This window comes from Haliotis cracherodii, unplaced genomic scaffold (genome assembly GCF_022045235.1).
Source record: "Haliotis cracherodii isolate W230 unplaced genomic scaffold, xgHalCrac1.p SCAF_12, whole genome shotgun sequence".
Classification (NCBI taxonomy): domain Eukaryota; kingdom Metazoa; phylum Mollusca; class Gastropoda; order Lepetellida; family Haliotidae; genus Haliotis; species Haliotis cracherodii.
The window spans coordinates 42,633,835-42,654,183 of NW_027266267.1; the positions used below are offsets into that span (position 1 = coordinate 42,633,835).

At 43.3% G+C, this 20,349-nt stretch overlaps 1 protein-coding gene across 1 annotated transcript in view; it reads right to left on the minus strand.

The window, feature by feature from the left end:
- Nucleotides 1-6,278: 6,278 nt before the first annotated feature.
- The window catches only part of LOC139457412 (multidrug resistance-associated protein 1-like), a 51,629-nt gene continuing 37,558 nt past the window's right edge, over nucleotides 6,279-20,349 (minus strand). The window contains exons 25-30 of the mRNA XM_071238812.1: nucleotides 17,700-17,801; nucleotides 16,617-16,763; nucleotides 13,487-13,645; nucleotides 11,509-11,675; nucleotides 9,054-9,248; nucleotides 6,279-7,662 (exon numbers count right to left, since the gene is read on the minus strand). Of these exons, the coding sequence (XP_071094913.1) occupies nucleotides 7,548-7,662; nucleotides 9,054-9,248; nucleotides 11,509-11,675; nucleotides 13,487-13,645; nucleotides 16,617-16,763; nucleotides 17,700-17,801 (885 nt within the window). The 3' untranslated portion in view covers nucleotides 6,279-7,547. The remainder of the gene's footprint in view (nucleotides 7,663-9,053; nucleotides 9,249-11,508; nucleotides 11,676-13,486; nucleotides 13,646-16,616; nucleotides 16,764-17,699; nucleotides 17,802-20,349) is intronic.

Here is a 20,349-nt window from a genome sequence, read left to right on the forward strand (position 1 = left end):
TGAATATATGCTTATAACGAAAAACCATAAACTGCGGTTATAATGAACCCAAAGGGACCACTAATTTTAGTTCGTAGTAACCGTAGTTCGTTATAAGCATATATACAGCATATATACAACAAAGTTCGGGACTAAAAATCAAGGTTTGTTATTTCGGTCAGTTCGTTATAAGCGTGTTCTTAATAAAAGAACGTAGTTCACTGTACAGTTATTACAAACGACAGTCTATCTATGTATCAACCCATCATCTGTCAATACGACGGTCTATATTTGTATACACCCACCATCTGTCAATACGACGGTCTATATTTGTGTAGACCCACCATCTGTCAATACGACGGTCTATCTATGTGTAGACCCACCTTTAAATAACAGTCTATCTTTGTATAGGCCCACTATCTGTCTATACGAGAGCCCATGTATGTATAGGCCCACCACATATTTAAACGACACTCGATCAACGTATAGGCCCATCATCTGTCTATACGACAGCCTATCTATGTATACGCCCATAATCTGTTTAAACGACAGTCTATATATGCATAGGCCAGCCCAGTTGTCTTCACGTCAGCCTTTCTAGGTAGGGACCCGCCCATCTTTTTAAACGACAGTCTATCTTTGTATAGGCACACTGTCTGTCTATACGACAGCCTATCTATGTATACGCCCATAATCTGTTTAAACGACAGTCTATCTATGCATATGCCAGCCCAGCTTTCTTCACGTCAGCCTTTCTAGGAAGGGACCAGTCCATCTTTTTAAACGACAGTCTATCATTGTATAGGCACACTGTCTGTCTATACGACAGCCTATCTATGTATACGCCTATAATCTGTTTAAACGACAGTCTATCTTTGTATAGGCACACTGTCTGTCTATACGACAGCCTATCTATGTATACGCCCATAATCTGTTTAAACGACAGTCTATCTATGTATATAGGCACACTGTCTGTCTATACGACAGCCTATCTATGTATACGCCCATAATCTGTTTAAACGACAGTCTATCTATGTATAGGCCAGCCCAGTTGTCTTCACGTCAGCCTTTCTAGGAAGGGACCCGTCCATCTGTTTAAACGACAGTCTATCTTTGTATAGGCACACTATCTGTCTATACGACAGCCTATCTATGTATAGGCCCATAATCTGTTTAAATGACAGTCCATCTTTGTATAGGCCCACTATCTGTCTATACGACAGCCTTTCTATGTATAGGCCCATAATCTGTTTAAATGACAGTCCATCTTTGTATAGGCCCACTATCTGTCTATACGGCAGCCCATCTAAGTATAGGCCCACCACATACTTAAGAGACAGTCGATCAACGTATAGGCCCATCATCTGTCTACACGAAAGCCAATGATCCGTTTAAACGACAGTCTATCTATGTATAGCCTTTCTTGGTAGGGACCCGTCCATCTGTTTAAACGGCAAACCATCTATGGATAGCCCCCAACACCCCCTGCCGCCAGCCCTATCCATATTAGCTATAATCCATCATAATACATAGCATGTGGCAATGCTGCCATGACATGATAGGCCGCAACCGAGAGTCGTCAAGATGGCAGCACGCTGGCCGCTGGTGTGGACCCTCCTGTGTGTCGATAAGCACAAACACTTCAGTATTTCCATATTATGTCACAGGAGAAGACCGACCCAAGCCGCGAAATTACTATCATAACCAACCCCGGACTAAGTGGGTTGGGATATCTGTTTCTGCAATCACAAATATAAATCAGCTAGAAACAAATTGATGCACTCACTATTGTTAATTGTGAAAGATACTTGTTATGTAAATATTAATCTGATGCTAGTTGGCAATGCAATTTTACCTAATCATGTGAACGAATGTAAATACATATATAAAGAAAACAAAAAGGTTTGAGTGAGCAATGTGAATGTACATGTATATGCTTTTCTATTTCTTTTCTTTCCTTTGTTAATTAATTTATTAGCTGTAAATAAGAATACATGTAAATCTATAGGAGAGGTCGTTCTAAGTTGTGATAACTTGTGCCCAATCCTTTTCATGAGAATAAAATATGTTTAAACTAAACTTTAATCATAGGAGTCCATGGAATAGCAACACATGTACATAGTGCTAATCCAGCCTAGCCACTGTCCGAGGGTCAAGTCCCGACTAACACCAAGTCTTCTACTTTTTACCCGAAAGTGAATCACTGCAAGGTCACTGCCAAGTCTCGTGCATGGTCAGCCTTCAGTTTCCCGCACCTCATCCATAAAACCATGATTCACTGGCCTATCGGCCGTCGCTAACTTTAATAACAGGATGCTGATCCGGACCTGACTTACTTCCGGTAATTTCCTAGCTGCTGTTATCGAATAAGTGTTGAGAGCAATGTGATAATGAAAACAGTATTATTCAATTCCAAAAGTCATGAAATATATATTAACTCCTACGTCAATCTGATACGCCTATTTTAAACTCCTATAGTCTTGTACACCATCAATATAGTACGCCTGTTTGATACGTCCTTAGTCTTGTAACACCATCAATATAGTACGCCTGTTTGAAACGCCTTTAGTCCTGAACAACATCAATCTGGTACGCCTATCTCATACGTCCTTTAGTCTTGTACACCATCAATCTGGTACGCCTATTTTTGGGGAGGATTGGGTGGCTGTTAGGTTTGGTGCAGCTGTCTGTACTAACACGGGAACCTACACCTGCAGCATCAAGACCAATGGTATTACACCCCAGACAAAGATGTCCCTGGAGGTAGCAGGTTGGTCATGAGAGTAGGATGTGTGTTCATGACGTGTGATGTGTGTTATAGACTGGTGTGTCTTCACAACGTGAGAGTCTGTACATATTGGTACGTGTCTTCAGAGTACCTGTAATTGGAGAATTGTGACACAGTAAACGTGGATGCCATCTCTTGTAAAATATTATAACCTGGTAAAATCTCCCCGAGGCACAAGAGTTAACTGACTCTGAACGTCCAGTTTCCACCCTTGCTGTAATTGCTGTTCTCGATCGTAGCGCTACCAGTGGCTATTACTAGTTAAGTCCCTGCTTTGCCCCTACTATTGACCAAGACCACCTCCGTGGTCTAGTGGTAGATGGTTCTGGGTTCTATCCCCGGCCGTGCCATACCAAAATACGTTAAAGGATGGTACTTGTTGTTACCCTGTCTGGCGCTGTCGGAGTCAGTATACTGTGTCCGAGTGGGGTATTAATATTTATCTGCGGCGTGGTATCTCAGAGCAGCCACACAAACACCTGTATGCACGTCGCCATAGAAGTGCAATACTCGACGTTAAACCCCACCCGACGTTCATCTCAACTCATATTGACCAATCAGATTGCTTCCAACTAATTGCGACGTCCAGTCATGACGATCTGATCGATGATTGAGATCTATATTGTAATAAAACGGGTCTTTCGCGAAGTGCATCAAATCATTTGAGCACCTTGATTAAAAACATGAACAAATTTGGAAAATATCTGTCGATGCCCAGTCCGATTGACGGTACGCATGTTTTGCAAACCCTGCAGTCTACCGCAATCTGCACGTTGAAATCCATGTTGTATACGAACCGGTTGTCGATTTCGTTACGCGAAATTTATAGGACTATGCATAGGACTATGTTAGTCAGGCCCAAATATAACTCAATAATTCCAGCCTAGTTCGGCAAGAGTGGAAACTGGACTTGTATAGTCAGATAACGGCCTTGCCTCGGGAAGATGTCTAGTAAATGCCGAACCTATTTTCAATCAAACAGACACGCGATCATTGAGCACATTTACATATGTGCATGTCTTCCCTCCTAGGACCAGCGTTTACGCCAACCCTATTTCTTCCATCCTCCTTCTACGACGGTCAGGCCCTGAAGGCTCTGTGCGTGCGTTACATTGATCGGTTAACTACAACCTACAAGTGGTACGGCCATCGTGCTGGGCCTCACTGACCAGGCCCGCACTGTCCCTGACACTACCTATGGGAGCTGTAGGGTCAGTCACATGCTAGTGTTCAACATGGCTAAAGACGCCATTCAGGGTAGCAGGTTAAAGTTCGGAACTGACTGAGTGAGTGAGTTATATGTCCATGTGAATCAGTTATTTAATATATGTCCATGTGAATGAGTTAAATAATTACAGTATATGTCCATGTGAATCAGTTATATGATAACATTATATGTCCATGTGAATCAGTTATATGATAACAGCATATGTCTTTGTGAATAAGTTATATGATAATAGAATATAATATAGCTATAATAACGGCAACGCTATTTTTAAGGACATTATCATTTGCAGAAGCCCTCGGGCTTTTCAACTGCCCTCCATCGTCGGACAGTTAATGGAAGACCTCGGGCTTCTGCAAATGATAATACCCTGAAAAATAGCGTTACCCTTATAATATAAGACGTTGTACTCAACATCATTGTACGGGATGGACAGTTCGGTGACTAGATAAACACAGGCTTGATGTCCGCGATGAACAAAAGCACACCAGAAATGGCCTGTATGTGTTTAACAAATCAAAATATTTTTAACCCAACAATGTTTTTTGATAAGGAGATAAAAAGACTACTATGTTTTGAACTTGTATGTAGTCCCACTTTGGATCAGATACCTCTTATGTTTAGGTCTTTGAAAGGCATTTAGAAGTGATACACATAAGGAAGAGAATATATGGATGTCAACTTCTTTATTATGTTGTGTTCCTCATAATAAAGATGTTGACATCCATATATTCTCTTCCTCTCATGGGGGCGGTCGGATAGCGTAGTGGTTAAGGCGTTCGCTCATTACGCCGAAGACCCGGGTTCGATTCCCGACATGGATACATTGTGTGAAGCCCATTTCTGGTGTCCCCCGCCGTGATATTGCTGGAATATTGCTAAACGCGGCATAAAACCACACTCACTCACTCACTCACTCTTCCTCTTATGTTTACATTAGAAACCACGCCCTACATCGTTCCGTTTCAAATTGAAATAAGAAGTACCTGTCTACAGTGGGACTTCATCAATGTCAATACACAAGTGTATCTCCATTCCACATCATGATCAGAACGGTTTCAAAACGGAAATCTTTTGGAACGTGTAATTGCACATGGTTCAATAGGTCAGCGATCTTAGAACGTTTCCATAAGAGGTCACAGGTAGTGATAAAAGTGACATATTACTCAAGTTCAGCATTATTTACTTGTGCTGACTAATTCAAAATAAAGGTTACACAATGCTGTTCGAGTCAGCAGGAGAATTTTATGCTTAATTTTGGAGTTCGAGACAACCTGGAATTCGACATCCAGTTCGACAGATCCAAGTATAAACGATGATGGTGATATATAAGGAATTTGCAGGTCCGGAAGGTGATTCGAGAAAGCTAGGAAACATCGACACAACGAAATTCGACCGTAGGTTTCCAAAAAGAATTGATTGCATATTTAAAAGCAGCATATTGTAAATCATTCAAAAATCACAACAAATGGAGATTAATACTATCGGTGAGTGAGTGAGTGAGTGAGTGAGTGAGTATGGTTTTACGCCAGCAATATCACTGCGGCGGACACCAGAAATGGGCTTCACATATTGTACCCATGTCGGGATTCGAACCCGGGTCTTCGACGCGACGAGCGAACGCTTTCACCACTAGGCTACCCGACCGCCCCTTAATACTATCAAAATATCATCAGAAAGGGTAAATCAAATGTAAATTTTCGATAAATAAATGTTAAAAACATATAAAGATAACACAACAGTGTAATCAAACTGGTGCGATGCAGAATCATATATAAAATATATCTCGTATTTCCGTTCGAACATTTAAGAAGGAACGTTCGTCAATACTGGCATTATAAATTACACTTTTTAGGAGTAGCCCAGGGCGCCAGTCCAGTGCCAGACCTATTTCACTAGCCCTCCGAGTTTGTAGCTTGTCCTGCTAGAGTCCTGCTTGACAGACAGTTCAACATAAAAAAACAAATAACTACAGTGGCAATATATCATTGTTCCATCAATTTATTTATCACAACTTTTGTGACAATGGTGTTTATTTTCGATTTGTAGAAAAATAAGAGCATGGTGAACTGGTTGAGTATAATAACCCTCAAATATTACAAGTCATTTAGGAATACCATCTGCACAATGTACAGTACACTACGGTAATAAGAACTCAAAGGAATCGTACATTTTAATTCGTTATAAACGTAGTTCGTTATAAGCATACATACAACATATATACAGCCAATGGACCGGACCCCAAAACAGTTCGTTATGTCCGTCTGTTCGTTATAAAGATGTTCGTTATAAACGTAGTTTACTTTATCATATAATGGGTGGGCTTCTCGGCAGGATAAAGCCAACAGATAAAAACGATATCCATTGGGGTCATACGCGTATAGAGATGCAAATATCAAAGGTCAAGTAGGGACTACTTTCACTGTTTATAAACAAACATGGCGTCTACTTCTACGTCTATTAAACTACAAGGTTAATTGCTATCATAAGCAGAATAACAGTCTAATATACTTAAAATCAGTGTCTAACTGTGACGTCGCTAAGGCATTTTATAAGTTTTGGCAAGTTTGGAGATATAAATTTCGAAACAATTTTGCGAGGGCACTAGACCTAGCCAAGCGGGATCAGTAGCCATATCTGTGCTTGTAGACCTCTGCGGCTTGAAACCTTTTCCACAAATTAAAATAGTTGGAATTGGCCGAAATATATTTGAATTGTTACTTTGTTTCGTTTTGTCGCTGTGTGTACATCTGATTGCACTTCTAAGTTTTGACAGGACAGGCCGACTGTTAACAACGTCTGATCGTGGCCATGACGTCTCATAGACTAGGGTTAGAGTAGCTTCCCTTTGACAAAGGGCAGTTACTCCAGCGGACAGACCGATGGATTGCCGCGAAATGCAAGTAATTTTTGTTGTTGTTATGCGTATATTTTGCTTCGCCACTGTAAAAGAAACAGATTTCAGTTGGAACTATATTGGCTACTGTCACTGTCCGACTGACGCATCACTTACCCTGTGACGTAATAAATATTAATGCGCGCATTCCAGGAAAACTCGCAATGTTTAGGTATTGTTTGTGAGGGAGGGAAAGCGATTTTCAAGCACAAAATTAAAGAATGACATTATATGATAAAGAGGTTATCACGCTTGTGTGTTTGGGGATGATAACCTCTATGTAACCACACGCCAAGTGGTGTGAATGGGATAGAAATACATGGGAGCCTCGCCAAGACGCCGATGGAGATCATCTACATCCACACATTAACACTGGAGCTAGTCTGTGATGCTCAGACTGCCTCCGTGGTCTAGTGGTAGAGCGTCTGTCCGGTGAGCGGAAGTTCAAGGGTTCGATTCCCAGCCGCATCAGACCAAAAAACGTAAACAAAATGGTACTTGTTGTTACCCTGCCTGGCGCAGCTGGGTATTTTTGTTCAACTGCGGCATGGTCTTTCAGGGGGCTAGCACTATTAAATTATACATTATTCCCTGGTGGTGTAATCGGTGATGGTTGCATCATATATGCTAATGTCCATATTCCCCTACTGAGACTGACATCAACTGACTATGCCGGCATCCCTGGCCAGGTTGTAGAAGGAACCAGCCTTGTCCTGCAGGAGTCTGTCCGGGGTATCAAACTCCAGGATCTGTCCTGCAGACAACACAAGGATCCTGAAACACAAACTGACCATAAATATTATATACTAGTAATTGGTGATGTGCTTTGGGGATCGTATAACTACACTCTGAGACAGTCAGGTCACAGTTTAAAGTGCCTTGTTTTCATAATATATCAGACCTGACATAGACTAGGATAGTGTTCAGCCTGTGAGCTATAGTGATGACACACTGACCTGTCATAGTCTAGGATAGTGTGCAGCCTGTGAGGTAAAGTGATGACACACTGACCTGTCATAGTCTAGGATAGTGTTCAGCCTGTGAGCTATTGTGATGACACACTGACCTGTCATAGTCTAGGATAGTGTTCAGCCTGTGAGCTAAAGTGATGACACACTGACCTGTCATAGTCTAGGATAGTGTTCAGCCTGTGAGCTATAGTGATGACACACTGACCTGTCATAGTCTAGGATAGTGTTCAGCCTGTGAGCTATAGTGATGACACACTGACCTGTCATACTGAAGGATAGTGTTCAGCCTGTGAGCTAAAGTGATGACACACTGACCTGTCATAGTCTAGGATAGTGTTCAGCCTGTGAGCTATAGTGATGACACACTGACCTGTCATAGTCTAGGATAGTGTTCAGCCTGTGAGCTATTGTGATGGCACACTGACCTGTCATAGTCTAGGATAGTATTCAGCCTGTGAGCTATAGTGATGACACACTGACCTGTCATAGTCTAGGATAGTAAACAGCCTGTGAGCTATAGTGATGACACACTGACCTGTCATAGTCTAGGATAGTATTCAGCATGTGAGCTACAGTTATGACACACTGACCTGTCATAGTCTAGGATAGTGTTCAGCCTGTGAGCTATAGTGATGACACACTGACCTGTCATAGTCTAGGATAGTGTTCAGCCTGTGAGCTATTGTGATGGCACACTGACCTGTCATAGTCTAGGATAGTGTTCAGCCTGTGAGCTATAGTGATGACACACTGACCTGACATAGTCTAGGATAGTGTTCAGCCTGTGAGCTATAGTGTTGACACACTGACCTGTCATAATCTAGGATAGTGTTCAGCCTGTGAGCTAAAGTGATGATGACTGACCTGTCTTAGTCTGGGATAGTGTTCAGGCTGTGAGCTATAGTGATGACACACTGACCTGTCATAGTCTAGGATAGTGTTCAGCCTGTGAGCTAAAGTGATGACGCACTGACCTGTCATAGTCTAGGATAGTGTTCAGTCTGTGAGCTACAGCGATGACGCACTGACCTGTCATAGTCTAGGATAGTGTTCAGCCTGTGAGCTATAGTGATGACACACTGACCTGTCATAGTCTAGGATAGTGTTCAGCCTGTGAGCTATTGTGATGACGCACTGACCTGTCATAGTCTAGGATAGTATTCAGCCTGTGAGCTGTAGTGATGACACACTGACCTGTCATAGTCTAGGATAGTGTTCAGCCTGTGTGCTATAGTGATGACTGTACAGTCACTGAAGGCGGTCCTGATGGTGTTCTGGATGAGTTCATCCGTCTCCATGTCGACAGCTGCTGTGGCTTCGTCCAGGATCAACACCTTAGTCCTCCTCAGCAGACTCCGAGCTAGACAGACCAACTGTCGCTGTCCTACACTGGAATACAACACAATAGATTGATCTAGTGTCAGACAGTACGAGCTAGACAGACCAACTGTCGCTGTCCTACACTGGAATACAACACACTAGATTGATCCAGTGTCAGACAGTACGAGCTAGACAGACCAACTGTCGCTGTCCTACACTGGAATACAACACAATAGCTTGATCCAGTGTCAGACAGTACGAGCTAGACAGACCAACTGTCGCTGTCCTACACTGGAATACAACACACTATATTGATCCAGTGTCAGACACTACGAGCTAGACAGACCAACTGTCGCTGTCCTACACTGGAATACAACACAATAGCTTGATCCAGTGTCAGACAGTACGAGCTAGACAGACCAACTGTCGCTGTCCTACACTGGAATGCAACACAATAGCTTGATCCAGTGTCAGACAGTACGAGCTAGACAGACCAACTGTCGCTGTCCTACACTGGAATACAACACAATAGCTTGATCCAGTGTCAGACAGTACGAGCTAGACAGACCAACTGTCGCTGTCCTACACTGGAATGCAACACAATAGCTTGATCCAGATTCAGACAGTACGAGCTAGACAGACCAACTGTCGCTGTCCTACACTGGAATGCAACACAATAGCTTGATCCAGATTCAGACAGTACGAGCTAGACAGACCAACTGTCGCTGTCCTACACTGGAATGCAACACAATAGCTTGATCCAGTGTCAGACACTACGAGCTAGACAGACCAACTGTCGCTTTCCTTCACTGGAATACAACATACTAGATTGGTCCAGTGTCAGACACTACGAGCTAGACAGACCAACTGTCGCTGTCCTACACTGGAATACAACACACTAGATTGATCTACTGTCAGACAGTACGGCCTAGACAGACCAACTGTCGCTGTCCTACACTGGAATACAACAAACTAGATTGGTCCAGTGTCAGACACTACGAGCTAGACAGCCCAACTGTCGCTGTCCTACACTGTAATACAACACACTACAGTGATCTATTGTCAGACACTACGGGCGGGACAGAGACAGACCAACTGCCACACTAAAGTGATTCTTCTGTCAGACAGTATGGACTAGGCAGACAACCTGTCGCTGTCCTACACTGTAATAAAACACACTAGATTGATCTAGTGTCAGACACTCCGGGCAAGACAAAGCAACTGTGATTCTACAGCAGACCATAGGAGAGTTAAGTAACTCACAAACAGCACGAATTAATGTCATCAGCGAGGAACGCGGCTTGTTCCCAATCGACTTGCACTGGAATACATCTTACATCTCATTATTCCTTCTGTTAAAGTGAAATCCTTCCCCCCATCCCTCTCGACACACCTTTTACATTCAGGGTATAGTTCTACCGGGAGGTTGTGAGGCAGGGAGGGAGTGACCTTTCCTCAGATTCTGTCCCCTTTTCTCACACTCATGCTGTAGTCTGGCAGGGAGTGAGTGACCCTTCCTCAGATTCTGCCCCCCTTCCTCACACTCATGCTGAAGTCCGGCAGGGAGGGAGTGACCCTACATCAGATTCTGCCCCCTTTCCTCACACTCATGCTATAGTCTGGCAGGGAGGGAGTGACCCTACCTCAGATTGTGTCCCCCTTCCTCACACTCATGCTATAGTCTGGCAGGGAGGGAGTGACCCTACCTCAGATTCTGTCCCCCTTCCTCACACTCATGCTATAGTCTGGCAGGGAGAGAGTGACCCTACCTCAGATTCTGTCCACCTCCTCACACTCATGCTGAAGTCCGGCAGGGAGAGAGTTACCCAACCTCAGATTCTGTCCACCTCCTCACACTCATGCTGAAGTCCGGCAGGGAGAGAGTTACCCTACCTCAGATTCTGCCCCCTTCCTCACACTCATGCTGAAGTCCGGCAGGGAGAGAGTGACCCTACCTCAGATTCTGTCCACCTCCTCACACTCATGCTGAAGTCCGGCAGGGAGAGAGTGACCCTACATCAGATTCTGTCCTCCCTCCTCACACTCATGCTGAAGTCCGGCAGGGAGAGAGTTACCCTACCTCAGATTCTGCCCCCTTCCTCACACTCATGCTGAAGTCCGGCAGGGAGAGAGTGACCCTACCTCAGATTCTGCCCCCTTCCTCACACTCATGCTGAAGTCCGGCAGGGAGAGAGTTACCGTACCTCAGATAATGTCTCCCTTCCTCACACTCATGCTATAGTCTGGCAGGTAGGAGGGACCCTACCTCAGATTCTGCCCCCCTTCCTTACACTCATGCTGAAGTCCGGCAGGGAGGGAGGGACCCTACCTCAGATTCTGTCCTCCCTCCTCACACTCATGCTGAAGTCCGGCAGGGAGGGCGGTGACGTGTGCCTTGAGATGAGCCTGCTCCAGAGCTCGCCATACGTCCTCATCAGGGTGAGCATCAAAAGGGTCCAGGTTCATGCGCAGAGATCCAGAAAACAGCACAGGGTCCTGGGGGATTTATTTTTTTTAGGTGAAGTTAAGCTAAACCTAAACTTAACATTATTCCAGAAAATAACATGATCGTAAGGGTCGTAGTCGGGCCAAGTTGACATATGTTTCTTGTTACTAGGCATAGGATCTCGTGTCAGACTGTTATCTAATGTGTACTGGCCACCGACAAGTTGTCGCCATTCCTTCATGTTATTTCTGAAATTTTCCGTTTACAAAAATGTTTTGGAAATATAGCTCAAATAGGTTTCAGAATTGTATTTTAAGAAAGAAATAACAGACAGATAGAGTGCAACGACAGAACTGAAACTGCATCATCGTGTTGTTTTTTCGCTTGAATTAGTTACGTGACACCGCCTGCGTGTCTTTTCTAAAGGTGCATTTGCGCAAGGGTGATTATCGTGTTCTTTATTTAAATAATTTCTTACAAGGGTCCGTTTTGTTAAACTTTTTCGGATCAGTATTTTTCTCTTCTAATGGCAACGAGCAAAAGTAAAATGAGGCGCACTGTGACGGGGAGTTGGCGACAACTGGTCGCTAGCCAGTACGGTTTGTGAAAATGTGATCACTAACGTGAATACAGACAACAGGCACCGAAGCAAGCAAAGCAATCGTTCTCTATGGTGGCCGAGAGGGGACATCACTTTCTCGCTTTCTCGCTTTCTCGCTTGATTGCTCTATCGATTTCTCGCGGTTGAGCAATATCCCCTCTTGACAACTATCGGTGCCGCACGGGATATCAGCTGTAATTAGGAGGCAATGTTTATCTTTTCAGACTATTTATTTAAAACATAATTTAACTGTACAGACAGTGGTGATTTTAAATTAATCCACAGAGTTTTGCGTAAAATGTAATTGATTGATTTACGGCCCTATTCAGCTGAATGTGACCATCACGCCGAAAGTGCGTGGCAATACGCTCTAGATAAATCAGGTTAAAATCAAAAGAAAACACTATTGTTTTTTAGGAAGTACGTACTACTCAGCGCTAATGAGCGGTGTTATTTGCTGTTTGTTTTGATAACTTGGCCCGGGGGCGGGGGATCCAATAAAACTCCGTAATAGGACCATAAATCAATCAAATTCTTCTTCTTAATTCTTAATTCTTAAAATTTCTTTTAGAAATGCGTTGGTTTTTATAAAAGCACCTACGTCTGTACTGTTAAATTATGCTTTAGTAGATAGCGAGAAAATTTTAACATTCCATTCATATGTATAATTTGAAATATGACTGGAAAATGTCAGCGCTCTTTTATGATTTAAACCCACCTCAGCCTCCGCCCACTGAGGTCAAGTTTAACAATTTATTAATGTTGTTTTACGTGTATACTTTTTATCGTATAGAAACACATAACACATGCGACCCATATAGTGGCCAAGAGGGAATATTGCTATACCGCGAGAAAGCAATAGAGCGATAAAGCGATAAAGCGAGAAAGCAAAAGAATGAGAAAGTGATAGAATGAGAAAGCGATAGAACGAGAAAGCGAGAAAGCAATGTCCCCTCTCGGCCACCATAGTTCTCAATGAACCCTGTGTGGTCTGTTGAATAGATGGCGGGTGTCTGAGGCATATGCAAGTATATCTTTGTTGTGGGACAAAACCAGGGTCTACCGCGTGACGAGCGAACGTTTTAACCACTAGGCTACCCGACCACCATTTTACTGTATGTGCATTCCCACAAGGTGCATATTGGTATTGCCACAAACGCACAACCTTAACAATGTTCATAGCACTAAATCATTACTCTGGTAAAGGGATCAGTGTGCACTGGATTTTCATTATCAGCACCTGGGGACCATACAACTCACTTGTGGTAGGATGGTGAGTCTGGAACGGAGGTCATGCAGACCTATGTTGGCGATGTCCTGTCCGTCTATCGTGATACTTCCCCCTTCAGCTTCCAGGATGCGGAACAGGGCCAAGGTTAAGGATGATTTACCTGCCCCTGTCCTGCCAACGACACCAACCTGAATGAGAGAAAACCAACATGGTTAACACAAACCTGGGCCAGAGGAAACAGACATGCTTAACACCAACCTGGGCCAGAGGAAACAGACATGTGTAACACTAACCTGTCCCAGAGGAAACAGACATGCTTAACACCAACCTGGACGACAGGAAACAGACATGTTTAACACCAACCTGGGCCAGAGGAAACACATGTGAAACACCAGCCTGGGCAAGAATAAACAGACATGTTACACACCAGCCTGGGCCAGAGGAAACAGACATGCTTAACACCAACCTGGGCCAGAGGAAACAGACATGTTAAACACCAGCCTGGGCCAGAGGAAACAGACATGTTTAACACCAACCTGGGCCAGAGGAAACAGACATGTTTAACACCAACCTCGGCCAGAGGAAACAGACATGTTTAACACCAACCTGGCCCAGAGGATACAGACATGTTTAACACCAACCTGAGCGACAGAAAACAGACATGTTTAACACCAATCTGGGCGACAGGAAACAGACATGTTAACACCAGCCTGGGCCAGAGGAAACAGACATGTTTAACAGCAACCTGAGCCATAGGAAACAGACATGTTTAACAGCAACCTGAGCCAGAGGAAACAGACATGTTTGACACAAACCAGGGCGACAGGAAACACACATGTTTAACACCAACCTGGGCCAGAGGAAACAGACATGTTTGACACAAACCAGGGCGACAGGAAACAGACATGTTAAACACCAACTTGGGCCAGAGGAAACAGACATGTTTAACACCAACCTGGGCCAGAGGAAACAGACATGTTTGACACCAACCTGGGCGACAGGAAACACACATGTTTAACACCAACCTGGGCCAGAGGAAACACACATGTTTGACACAAACCTGGGCGATAGGAAACACACATATTTAACACCAACCTTGACCAGAGGAAACACACATGTTTAACACCAACCTGTTCCAGAGGAAACAGACATGTTTGACACAAACCTGGGCCAGAGGAAACAGACATGTTTAACACCAACCTGGGCCAGAGGAAACAGACATGTTTAACACCAGCCTGGGCCAGAGGAAACAGACATGTTTAACACCAACCTGAGCGACAGGAAACAGACATGTTTAACACCAACCTCGGCGACAGAAAACACACATGTTTAACACCAACCTGAGGAAACAGAGGAAACAGACATGTTTAACACCAACCTGGGCGACAGGAAACAGACATGTTTAACACCAATCTGGGCCAGAGGAAACAGACATGTTTAACACCAACCTGGTCCAGAGGAAACAGACATGTTTGACACAAACCTGGGCGACAGGAAACAGACATGTTTAACACCAACCTGGGCCAGAGGAAACAGACATGTTTAACACCAACCTGGGCCAGAGGAAACAGACATGTTTAACACAAACCTGAGCGACAGGAAACAGACATGTTTAACACCAACCTCGGCGACAGAAAACACACATGTTTAACACCAACCTGAGGAAACAGAGGAAACAGACATGTTTAACACCAACCTGGGCGACAGGAAACAGACATGTTTAACACCAACCTGGGCCAGAGGAAACACACATGTTTAACACCAACCTGGGCCAAGGAAACAGACATGTTCAACACAGTCTTTAGCACATCTTTAGGGATGGTGCATATCCTGTATTAGGAATGAACATTGTGTTTAAAGAGCCTTTGCGATAGAGGATATTTGCTAGGAATGCCACGATTTACCTATATATTGATGCATCGATAATATTCTCAGGCGATACGATAAGCGATACATACTTACCTGCATCGATTCATGTTTGAATACAATATCGATTCAGATTGCATTCCCGTATTGTTGGACACATGAAACATTTAGAACATCAGTGAAACGACTTTGCTGGCAAAATGGATCCTGCCTACATTTTAGTAAACAATTTAATCCACTTTGTAGAATGTACACAGGTTTAAGACTAAATTCTGTTCTAGTCATTTTCTAACTGGTGTTGACATTCAAATTATATTTGAAATACAATATTGATTGAAATGAGACATTTTGACAAATGAAACCGAAATGAAGTTTTAAACCATTTTAATAATATTAATGCCATAGGAAATTTTAAGATTCACGCACAATTGCCGTAAATTAAATATAGTGATACTTATCCTTCTGGGGGATAGTCGTATCGTGACATCCCCAAAATCCGCCATCCCCAAATACACAAGCATGATAAGCCCTTTATCATTAATGTCATTATCATATTCTCTCATAAAAACCTGTTATCGTTTTCTCACAAGCGGTACCTAAACATTGCAAGTTTTCCTGGAATGTGCGCATGAATATATAATACGCCAGAGGGTCAGCAATTAGAAGTTTGTTAGCTGGACAGTGACAGCAGTCAAGATAGTTCCAACAGAAGCTTGTTTTAGACAGTGGCTTTACAGTTGCCGACACAAATTTCTTCTACTTGCCTTTCGCAGCAATCGATAAAAGCGGTCAGATGTCTACGTAGTAAAACAAGGTAACAAATCCATCTGTATGTATGTTAAGGAGTAATTTGTAATTGTATTTTTTTTCAACATTTGGACTTTTAAGGAGCGGCGCATCCGTAAACCACGAAATAAAAAAAATGTCGTCTTATATGTTAAAAAGTAGCATCTTAAACCATTTATGTCTTGCAAAATGAAAGTATCCTTCATTTAGAAAGAATGCCTACAAAAATAGAAATTGTCATAGCCCTTACATGAATCTATCTGTAAAACCAAACTTACTATAATGGTCAATGCATGATATACTTGGTAGACATGTATCTTCAGACAGCTAACATTCACTATCTGCACCCAAATTTTACTTCCTAACTTCTCATAAATAATCATTAGGGCTAAATACATTTGGAAATCAAATCCCTTTTATCATACCAATGAGGAACAGCCACTGGCCAGTTCCAAATGGAATCTAAGATAATGTATTCCGTCAGTGTTTCACTTAATGTGGACCAACCTTCTGCCCAGGTGTGATACGAGCTGTTATCCCCTGTAGCACCAGGTCCAGTTCCGGCCGGTACCTCACCTGCAGGTTGTCCAGCTCCACCTGCCCCCCTTCCGGCCACTCCGGCGGTGGGCGCTGGTCATCAACTATCCAGGCTCCCTAGGAAAAGGGGGAGGAGTCTCAGTGACCTGTTGCTCATTTTCGGTCATGGTCATATGCTAGTACTGTCAAATAGTCAGTTGGCCATCAGCGGAAAGGAGGCATAATTTAGATTTTCGTTCCCACATTTTCCTGTATACCTTTAACATTTACTATTGCATAAAGAAGGTATATGTACACAATTTTCATTTGGTAGTAAGCTTGCAAGTGTGTGCGTAAATTTTCACGGCGTCAAAATTGTATAAATTGAAGGAAAAATGCATAATTTCACAAACTTGGCTGTAACATTTTCATTAGTCATTAAGCTATCCAAATTATGTCTTTGATTACAGGTAGTACGTTCGGTTATATGAATTTGGCAAACGTTTTGTTTCATATAACTGTTATTCTAATTCTCAGTGAAAATATTGTTAAAAATCATGGTTTTTTTCCCTCCTTTTTCAAATCTTGTGAGTAGGTAAAACACTAATTCCATCGTATTTTGGCAATAAAACCACTATAACTGCATATCAAAATCTGCCTTAACCATTGTGCCATCCTTTACAGAAAACAAAATGAAAATATATTAAATAAAGGCTGTTATATTTTATACAATGTTACACCACCCCCACAACCAATTTTGAAGAAAATTGCTTATTGACATATGGTGGTAGATTATGTTGATATAGTGGATGAGTGGGATAATTGCATTGTATAATTAAAGCCATCACCACTGCTTGCCTGATGACAGATGTCTCAACCACCTGACACATGACCAATATTCTCTAACCACTACTCCCTGACCACGACAGTAACCACCACTCCATCACCTGACACATGACCAATATTCTCTAACCACTACTCCCTGACCACGACCGTAACCACCACTCCATCACCTGACACATGACACATACTCTCCAACCACTACTCCCTGACCAAGGAGTGCTATACACTGACCTCTGCAGGGAGTTCTGTGTACTCCACGATCCTCTCCACGGACACGATATTGGTCTCCAACTGTGTGGTCACCTGGACCAGGATGTTGAGCGCTGACGTCACCTGGCAGCATACACGTTATCATAATTCATACTCAGTATCATGATTATTGAAGATATGTAATACAGAGCACTGAGTCAGCACAAACATTGTCCTACGTGTACAGTGTACATGACAGACAGTCCCACTATTGTCATACCTGTACATGACAGACAGTCCCACCATTGTCATACATGTGCATGGCAGACAGTTCCACCATTGTCATACCTGTACATGACAGACAGTTCAACACTTGTCATGCCAGTACATGACAGACCGTTCCAATATTGTTATACCTGTACATGACAGACCGTTCCACAATTGTCATACCTGTACATGACAGACAGTTCCACCATTGTCATACCTGTACATGACAGTCCGTTCCACTATTGTCATACAAGTACATGACAGACAGTCCCACTATTGTCATACCAGTACATGACAGACCGTTCCACTATTGTCATACAAGTACATGACAGACAGTCCCACTATTGTCATACCTGTACATGACAGTCCGTTCCACTATTGTCATACAAGTACATGACAGACAGTCCCACTATTGTCATACCTGTACATGACAGTCCGTTCCACTATTGTCATACAAGTACATGACAGACAGTCCCACTATTGTCATACCAGTGCATGACACACAGTCCCACAATTGTCATACCAGTACATGACAGACCGTTCCACAATTGTCATACCTGTGGATGACAGACTGTCCCACTATTGTCATACCTGTACATGACAGACAGTCCCACAATTGTCATACCAGTACATGACAGACCGTTCCACTATTGTCATACAAGTACATGACAGACAGTCCCACCATTGTCATACCAGTACATGACAGTCCGTTCCACAATTGTCATACCAGTACATGACAGACCGTTCCACTATTGTCATACAAGTACATGACAGACAGTCCCACTATTGTCATACCAGTACATGACAGACAGTCCCACAATTGTCATACCAGTACATGACAGACCGTTCCACTATTGTCATACAAGTACATGACAGACAGTCCCACTATTGTCATACAAGTACATGACAGACAGTCCCACTATTGTCATACCTGTACATGCCAGTCCGTTCCACTATTGTCATACAAGTACATGACAGACTGTCCCACTATTGTCATACCTGTACATGACAGACAGTCCCACAATTGTCATACCAGTACATGACAGACCGTTCCCCTATTGTCATACCTGTGGATGACAGACAGTCCCACTATTGTCATGCTAGAAGATGACAGACAGCCCCACCATTGTCATGTCAGTGCATGATAGACAGTCCCACTATTGTCATGTCAGTGCATGGCAGACAGTCCCACAAATATCACACCGGTACATGACAGACAGTCCCACTATCGTCATGCCAGTACATGATAGACAGTCCCGGTATTGTCATGTCAGTGCATGACAGACAGTCCCACTATTGTCATGTCAGTGCATGGCAGACAGTCCCACTATTGTCATACCTGTACATGACAGACAGTCCCACACTTGTCATGGCTGTACATGACAGACAGTCCCACTATTGTCATACCTGTACATGGCAGACAGTCCCACTATTGTCATGCCAGTACATGACAGACAGTCCCACTATTGTCATACATGTGCATGGCAGACAGTCCCACAATTGTCATACCAGTACATGACAGACCGTTCCACTATTGCCATACCAGTGCATGACAGACCGTTCCACTATTGTCATACCTGTGCATGGCAGACAGTCCCACCATTGTCATACCTGTGCATGACAGACAGTCCCACTATTGTCATGTCAGTGCATGACAGACAGTCCCACTACTGTCATGTCAGTACATGGCAGACAGTCCCACTATTGTCATACCAGTACATGACAGACCGTTCCACTATTGTCATACCAGTGCATGACAGAGAGTCCCACAATTGTCATACCTGTACATGACAGACCGTTCCACTATTGTCATACCTGTGCATGACAGACTGTTCCACTATTGTCATACCAATGCATGGCAGACAGTCCCACCATTGTTATACATGTGCATGGCAGACAGTCCCACTATTGTCATACCAGTACATGACAGACCGTTCCACTATTGTCATACCAGTGCATGACAGAGAGTCCCACAATTGTCATACCTGTACATGACAGACCGTTCCACTATTGTCATACCTGTGCATGACAGACCGTTCCACTATTGTCATACCAATGCATGGCAGACAGTCCCACCATTGTTATACATGTGCATGGCAGACAGTCCCACAATTGTCATGTCAGTGCATGATAGAGAGTTCCACTATTGTCATGTCAGTGCATGATAGACATTTCCACTATTGTCATGTCAGTGCATGACAGACAGTCCCACTATTGTCATGTCAGTGAATGACAGACAGTCCCACTATTGTCATACATGTGCATGACAGACAGTCCCACTATTGTCATACCTGTACATGACAGACAGTCCCACACTTGTCATGGCTGTACATGACAGACAGTCCCACTATTGTCATACCAATGCATGGCAGACAGTCCCACCATTGGTATACATCTGCATGGCAGACAGTCCCACAATTGTCAT